This window comes from Corythoichthys intestinalis, chromosome 1 (genome assembly GCF_030265065.1).
Source record: "Corythoichthys intestinalis isolate RoL2023-P3 chromosome 1, ASM3026506v1, whole genome shotgun sequence".
NCBI classification, from domain to species: Eukaryota; Metazoa; Chordata; class Actinopteri; order Syngnathiformes; family Syngnathidae; genus Corythoichthys; species Corythoichthys intestinalis.
In genome coordinates this window covers 54420805-54429334 of record NC_080395.1, presented here as the reverse complement: position 1 = coordinate 54429334, position 8530 = coordinate 54420805, and the positions used below count along the sequence as shown (strand labels likewise).

Genomic DNA, 8530 nt, shown 5'->3' with positions numbered 1-8530 from the left:
AAGCTGATATTCTAACGAGTATGCGCAAATTGCGCGCACACGAGCTACATGAAGCAAGCAAGCAAAAAAAAAAAAAAAAAAATCACTTCCTTGTAGTTGGTGCTGGTTGTTATTGCGGCGTTTGTGATGTCTGGTCCAACTTTAACTTTTTGGTGCGCGTTAATGTGTGTTTACCGGGCAGAAAAGATAGGAACTGCGACACCACCGAACATTGTCATTATGCTAATGGATGACGTGAGTTTTGTTTATCCTTCTTGTGACATTTCACTCTTAAATCCAGAAATTATTATGTTCGGTTTGCTTTTATCTGAGTGTGAGTGATTGACATCACATGTCAAATACAAACAGAATTCCCCAAAAGTTTGGGACACTATACAAATTGTGAATAAAACAATGCATTGATGTGGAAGTGCCAAATTAAGGTACAGTATTGTGTTCAGAATAGAACATAGAAGACAGGTCAAAAGTTTAAATTGAGAAAACGTATCATTTCAATCATGTATTGATTTTAAATCCAATGGTGTAACAATTGCTTCCCCCCAAAAGTTGGGACAAAGCTATTTTCAACACTGAGGCATCCCCTTTTATTTTGGAAACATTCTGCTAAAGTCTCGTGACTGAGGAGACACGTTACACAAGTTTAGAAACAGGAATGCTGTCCCATAATTTATGGAGGAGCAGGAGTGCAAAAATTAAATAAATAAATAAACAATTAAATGAATTATTAAATGTGTCATTAAAATGCTCCAATTTGCATATTTATTTATTCATTTCAATATTTAATTCAATGTTTATTTATTTTAATTTATAAGTATTTATTTCAATTATTATTAATATATTTCAATTTTTATTTATAAATTTCACTATTTCAACATTTATTTCAATTTTTATTTATATATTTCACTATTTTTTTATTTCAACATTTTTTTCAAATTTTATTTATTTCAACATTTATTTATTTATTCAAATATTTATTTCAACATTTGTTTAGTTCTTTCACTCCTGTTCCCCTTGGACTGCATGAAATAATTTTATGTCATTGGCTCATCAAACTTGGTGGGCAGGCGTGAACTCGGCTGGGTTTGAGTTGAGCAGGTCAAGTTACATGGCTCTGGAGTCAAGTTAGTGCTCCATTCCTTCCTAACAGGGCAGCATGGCAGCGATTGCTGCGGTTCTGCGTGAGCTTTCTCTGGATTTAATAACGGACATGTTAGACCAAGGGTGCCCAATCCTAGTCCTCGAGAGCCCCTATCCAGCTTGTTTTCCATGTCTCCCTCCTCTAACACACCTGAATCAACCAATCAGGATCGTTATCAGGCTGCTGTAGAGCTTGCTGATGAGCTGATTGTTTGATTCAGTTGTGTTAAAGGAGGGAGACACGGAAAACAAGATGGATAGGGGTTCTCGAGGACCGGGATTGGGCACCCCTGTTTGCAGAACACGTTGACACAGGCCATTCGCACGCTGAGCAGGTGGCTTACAAAACATAGCGGTTTATCGCGAGAAGGAGCTCATGCAGAATCTCAGCAATCGCTGCCATGTTGGGGAAAGAAGGAGCAATAGCTTGACTCCAGAGCCATGTATGTAATTTGACTCACTCAACTTCAACCCCATTTTAATGCTCATATTTTTCCTACGCATTTTCTATTTAATGCTGCATGTGGTCTGGCATTATCATGTAAAAAATGCAAGGTCTGCTCTGAAAGCGAAAACGTCTGGATTGGAACATGTTGTTTTAGAACCTGAAAATACCCTTCTACATCGTGGGCATTGTGTTTATAGATGTGCCAGTTGCCCATGCTACACACACTCATGCAACCCCATCCAATCACAGATGCAGGCTTCTGAAGTGAGCGCTGATAACATATTGGGGTTGTTCTTGTCCTCTTTAGTCTGATAGACATGGCGTTCTGGTTTTCAATAATAAACTTTCATGTGTGATTCGTCTGATCACAAAAAAGTTTTCCACTTTGCCACACTCCATTATAAATTACCCCTGGCCCTTAGAAAACATTTGCGTTTCTCCGTCCTGTTTAGAAATGGCCTCTTATTTCACTGTAGCATTTCAGCAGGCAATGTTGGATGGCAAAGTGGATTGTGTTCACCGACACTGGTTTCTGGAAGTATTGCTGAGCCCATTCTGTGATTTCCTTTACAATAGCAGTCCTGTTAGTGGTGCAGTGCCGTTTAAGGGCCCGAAAATCACAGCCATCCAGAACGTGTTTTCGGCCTTGACACTTACGCAAAGAAATTCTCTTAATCTTTGAAATATGTTATGCAATCTAGATGATGACAACTTCAAACCCTTTGCAATTTATGACTTGGAAAAAGCCTTCAGATATCGCTTCACTATTCTGTGCAACATTGGGGGAATTGCTGATCCTCTGCCCACCTTAGCTTCTGAGAGATGCTGCCACTCTTGAAAATTTCTTTCTATACTCAGTCATGATGCCAATAGACCTAGCAGTGGTCTTTAGGCGTGCACAATATATCATTTGAACATCGCCATCGCAATGTGACCATGCGCAATAGTCCCATTGCAGGACGTGCGGTTGTTCTTTTTCTTTGGAACATGTAAACTTTTGTTTTGCTTCATAAAAGTAGTAAGTTGCACTGTCTTCTTGCCTTGTGCTCCAAGACAGAGATTATAAGAAATTGTTTATTCTTACTACAGTCAAATTTTATCATCATCACTGTAAATGTTAAATATTTTCTGTTTTTATTTTGAGTTTTAATTCACAATTTGTATCGCTTGCCAAATTTTGGGAATCCAGTTTGAATTTGTTTTATTCTTGAATCTCTATTTTCAATCGTTAGTCACCTTCCCTTCGTGTAAATGTGTGAGAATTGCATAATTTTGCAATCAGCATCATCCTGGTGAAACTAAAGGTTTTCCCTCTGCAAATTAGATGGGTTGGGGGGACCTAGGGGTTTTGGGCCAGCCCGCTAGAGAGACCCCTTATCTGGATGCCATGGCTGCACAGGGCATGCTTCTCCCAAACTTCTACACTGCCAACCCTTTATGTTCACCATGTGAGTGAAAGAACCCGCTATTGTCTCACAAAAACACCCCCCCCCTCCCCCCCACACACACACACACAAACGACTTGCAAAAATAATATTTTTTCCATTTCTCTCAGCCAGAGCATCACTTCTCACCGGGAGGTTACCTGTACGAAATGGTTTCTACACTACTAACGGTCATGCCAGAAATGGTGAAAGCCTAGAGAAATATCCTTACAGCTGCCAAATAAGCAGCTGCAAATCCCTTCAAAAAGTCACATAGACTAAATGTGAACCTCTTTTTCAGCATACACACCACAGGAGATTGTGGGAGGAATCTCTCGGGATGAGATCCTGTTACCTCAGATGCTAAAAAAGAAAGGATATGTCAGCAAGATAGTTGGGAAATGGTAGGTGCCTTTTGATTGACTCCTAAGCACTTTTAAATCATCATCAGAACAAAATAGTCACACTTGCATTAAAAGTCAGATAGGATACAATAGTAAGTACCGTAATTTCCCGAATATAACGCGCACTTTTTTCCCCAAAATCAACTTGTAAAATCATGGGTGCGCATTTTACACGGGTACATGGATGGAGACAGAAATATATAATATATATATATATATATATCTAAAGACAGACTTTTTTTATTGACACGGCCATGTTGTGTTGAAGAAAACGTATGCGGCGATCCGTTGCCGACCATTACGGTACATGACGTCACCATTTTGTTTCGGTAATACTTGTTTCGGTAAAACCAGGCTGATTGGTCGAATGATTTTGTCTGTGTTAAAATTCTGCTTTTTTTCACTCTTCATAAAGCACATAATTTAGTTTCTTGAACTCATTTGAGTCAACGTTTATTGCAACCCGGCAACTCGGACCATAACAAACATAACAACACAGAGTTCCTGTGTCCGTCAACTATATCTGTCCCTCGGAAAACTCAAACCCAAATAACAATAGTTCCTCTTGTTACATTCCACAGCGATGCGCTTTTTCCGTTTTCCGACTTCGGTCCCCACTTTTATTTTACCGTATTAATCCATGGAAGAAACATTTATTCATCATGATGAAACGATCAAGTTATACAGCAACCTTTAAAAGAAAAGTCACATCTGTTTTGTTTTCTCCCAGATTCTGGTAAGTTGGAAAAGTTGTCAAATATTGTTATTTATATTATATTATATTATGACAATATTTACGGTAAAAATATTATTATTAACGTAAATATTGTCAGTTTATGGTAATGTTTTGAACTACCAATGTGCTATGCTTGTGCTGTGTTTCACCAGTCAGTAAAATGACATTTCTGTATCTGTACACGAGCTCTGTTTTCTTGTATTCTTCTATTTATTGGTGCTAAAATTAGGGTGCGCGTTATAAACGGGCACAATAATTTCCCCTAGATTTTACAAGTAAATTTGGGGTGCGCATTATACACGGGTGCGCCTTATATTCGGGAAATTACGGTAGATAGATTTTATTAAGTCAAAGTCTTCCATGATTACTTTTGACCAAAAAGACCAAACATTTTTTAACACTGTATTTTCAAAGATGCTTTAACAAAGTATTTGTTTTAGGGCATGCTCACTGACACAACCACGAATTTTCTTCCCTTTTACAAGAGATGAGTTACTGGATATTAGCTTTTAAGGTCACATTCATTATTATTTTAACATTTGAACAAATTAGCTCAAGTCAAATCTTTCATATTTTCTTGAAGTATGTCAACAAATGCATTCTTTCTGAATTCATTGATCTGCAAAACCTATCAAACTGCATAATAAGCCACAATTTTCCTAGTCTAAATGTTGACTATGAGAAAAATAATGTGTCAGCAGCTCAAAGTGCACCTACGCTTTACTCAAGTGAACACTAGGGTCCGATTTAAGACTTAAAATCAATGTGATGTGGAAAATGTGCACAGCATATGTGGCTAGGTGGAAGTGCACATGCTCAGTCACATTGACAGTAACGTTGACATGGTGACACAACACTGTGTGAAAGCGCTTTAATTCACAACAGGCATCTGGGCCACAGAGCACAGTACCTCCCCCTGAAAAATGGCTTCGACGAATGGTTTGGTGCACCCAACTGCCATTTTGGGCCGTATAACAAGAGTGAGAGACCCAACATCCCTGTCTACAACAACTCTGAGATGGTCGGCAGGTAGAATCTCACATAAACATTTACACATGTTGCCACTGCGAAAGCGTCTCTGCTCTTCTTCACACGTTGTCCCGGCTGCACTAGTGTATTCAATTTTACGCCCGTTTGTTCCTCTCAAAAACAACCATATGTACAGTATGTTCAGGGTCGCCACAAATGGCAGCCAGCTGTTTTTTCGCTCAGCAAGAAGTTTAATCAGTGCAGTTTACCTGGGATGTGGACAGACCCATTTACATGAACACACTTTCAAACAGACATGCATGCTATTGAACTATGAGATAGAACATATTATTCACTGAGTAGGGAGCAAGTGCCCTCCAGAGACAGCAGGTTGTGTTTGCTGAATGTGAGAGCACACCTGGAGGAAGTGAAGCGCGAAGAAGAGAGATGGCTGTCACAGTCTCTCTGCTCGCCGCTCCACTGATCCACTGTCCCTCCCGCTTGTGTCTGTGGAGACTTCCCAAATATGGCAAACCTCGTCGCAGTTTCAAACTTCCATCATGTCAATATTATAGCCTGTGCTATGTTTCTTTTGTAGATACTATGAAGAGTTTCAAATCGACAAAAAAACAGGAGAATCAAATCTCACACAGATTTACTTGCAGGTAGGTTTTAGGTATTCACATGAGGCATTTAGTGCTTTATTTTATGGGCCAGCATGAGCGCTGTACCGCAGTGTACTTCCGCAATCAATAGACACACTGCATGCTGCAGAGTTTTCATGTCATCGCAAAGAAAGCGGGTTTCTCAAACAGAGCAATACAGCACAGTCTGCCAAGAAAGGATAACATTATTATAGGAGTATTTAGAGGAGAAGTGTACAGTTGCTGCCTTAGGTGCACATTACTCCCCCAAAATGATGGTAACGCTTAAATCATACTCCAGACGTTGCTGGATAAAGTGGTTCCATGGTGTGCATGACCTTCGCATGCACTCCCGCTAATATCTGTGAATGCTCCTGGTCAAAGATTAGCAAAGATGGCCTTTGGACATCAGAGGCTGAATTCCATCATTGTGTTCTTTCTGGTGGCTTTTGTACGCTCTTGTCACTGACACTGAAAAGTTTCTGGGTGAGCATTGTTATACTGTAGATGTAGACACTATGTCAGCTTTTTGGTGAAATTCCTGGCTGAATCTAAAACTTTACATGTATCAACAGTTGACAGTCTCTATAGCTTTAAATGCATTTTTAAAAACTGTTTCAATACTTTTTTTGCACGACTTTCTGTTGTCCAACTAGAAGCCTTGCTGCAAAAGTCACAAAAAATGATCGATGAATCTTAAAACACTTTCAAGAAAATCCACTTTTATGCTTTTTTTTGTAAGTCTTGTGGTCTCATTATCTCCATCGCAAACTGCTCTGCGTCACAACTTGCTTTCAGAAGCCAAGATCAATGGCCACTTACCTCTGTGGTTTGAAGCCCCGCCGTGGCAAGTTGCTGTTGATCAGTTGGGTGATGTCGTCTAGGTATCACAACCTGATAAAGTGTTAAAATGCCAACTCCTTTAGAACCTGTAACTTCCGGGCGGAACAACAACTTTTTTGACTTTACACTAGGCAGTCAAAAGTTTATAGAGATGGTCAAATTAAGTTCACACATTAAGATTATAGGTAATCATGATTGGTTGTGAAATGCCAAATATCTCTACCTTTTCTTAATATAAGACTTTTTAATCGCTCTCACACTTGCAAAAAAATTGTGAAGTTTTTTCAAAGGGAAAAATCTAAATATAGGAGACTATGTAAAGACAGTTGTATATTGTCTTCTTATTGTTTCACTGACTTTCAGACAAACTACTAGTGTTGTATCGGTCGCGAACGATTCGTTCTTTTTGAACGAATTGTTTGGGTGAACGAGACCGAACTAATCACCATCTGCACTGATTCGTTCTATGAAGTTGGTGGCGCTTGTTCGCTGCGTGGGAGGGCGTTGAGCAAGCGGCAGCGTCTTCTGACATCGCACACGACCAATCAGACGCCAGCCTCATCGCGGGCAGGGGAGGGAGCGGAAACAGAATCATGGCGTATGTCACTCATTTCCACGTGTGGCCAATAAGCAGCCAGCGTGCAGGCAGGGGGGAAAGACTGAGTTTTGTCACTTCCCGTTCAGTGATTCGGTCCTCCGGTTCCTGACCTAGCTTGCTGCTAACTTGACTTTCCAGTAATGACTATGCGGTGAACGAGTCATAAAATGAAAGGAAACGACTTTGTCACATATTTGTTAACGTGGAGCCTATCAAATGCTGCTCAAAAAGACAAAAACACCACACAAATCTAGTGAGCATGGTTTAGTGTTCTACTTTTCTCAACAGACTCGGGACTGTGCCTATGACGATATACTATCAAATTTACAGTAATTTAAAACGCGTAGCTACGAGGCAAGCAAAACCTGAGCTGCGGTCGCGTGACGGCAGTGAAGCGGGCAGAGAACTGTCACTATATGGAGGCTTCATGGCAGCGATATGTACCTCATATGTGCACAGAAAAAAAATAATATTTAGTATGATCACAATAATACTGATTTGCAATGAAACTGTATATACATGTCAATTTTTTCCGAGTGTTTTTTTTTTTTTTTCGTGTCAGAGGGTGTCGGTTGGTTTGACAAATTATGTCAATCCGTCCATCATGTGCTACTCAAGCGCCCCAAAAACAAAGCGCGCGGACACGGGAGATGTCGCAATATGTCTACATTTTTCTTAACAGACTAATGAGAGTAGAAAGGCGAAATCATAAAGCAAACAATTATTTCTCGTCAGCATTTGACGATCTGAGATGCGGGGACGACAGGGGAGCTGACCGGATTATTTTATTTATTAATACCAGTGCAAAAATTCAAAACGATCATCTTAATAATAAAAAACAAAAATACAACAGAGCGAGAGGTTAATATGATGTGTTGGCCGTTCCATAATTAGAAATTAAACTTTCGATTTATTTTTATTTTCGTGACAGCAAGCATGCCGCGTTGGCTGGTAGCAGCACTGCAGCAGCATTGTATATGTGAGCAAGATCATGCTAAAGAAAGTCCGTGCGCCCCCGACCCCAAACCCCGACTTCCCCCTCAAAAGGAAAATGTTTAACCGTGTCCTAATTCGAAATGCAAGCACGAGCCATGACTTTGAGCCCATAGAACTAGGACAGACGACGCGGAAGTTCTCCCTCGCTTTTGCAGCAGCGGGAGGGAGACGAGGCTGTCTCTGAGAGCAGAATGATATCGCCTGTCACTCATTTCTGAAACTACGACGAGTGGTCAATGTGCAAGAGAGGGAGGGACCAAGCAATGTCACTTCCCGTTCAGTTATACTGCGAAGCGGTCTTTGGTGATTCGTTCGGCAACGTCACTTCCCG

General features: G+C 40.3%; 1 protein-coding gene across 2 annotated transcripts in view; it reads left to right on the top strand.

Annotated features, from left to right (window-relative positions):
* The first annotated feature begins 85 nt into the window (after nucleotides 1-85).
* The window catches only part of galns (galactosamine (N-acetyl)-6-sulfatase), a 56000-nt gene continuing 47555 nt past the window's right edge, over nucleotides 86-8530 (top strand). Inside the window, exons 1-6 of one of the 2 annotated variants that reach the window (XM_057850417.1) lie at nucleotides 86-234; nucleotides 2910-3033; nucleotides 3141-3215; nucleotides 3311-3413; nucleotides 5035-5178; nucleotides 5717-5783. In XM_057850417.1, the coding sequence (XP_057706400.1) occupies nucleotides 127-234; nucleotides 2910-3033; nucleotides 3141-3215; nucleotides 3311-3413; nucleotides 5035-5178; nucleotides 5717-5783 (621 nt within the window). In that variant the 5' untranslated portion in view covers nucleotides 86-126. The remainder of the gene's footprint in view (nucleotides 235-2909; nucleotides 3034-3140; nucleotides 3216-3310; nucleotides 3414-5034; nucleotides 5179-5716; nucleotides 5784-8530) is intronic. The other variant, XM_057850424.1, reaches the window with a different exon arrangement.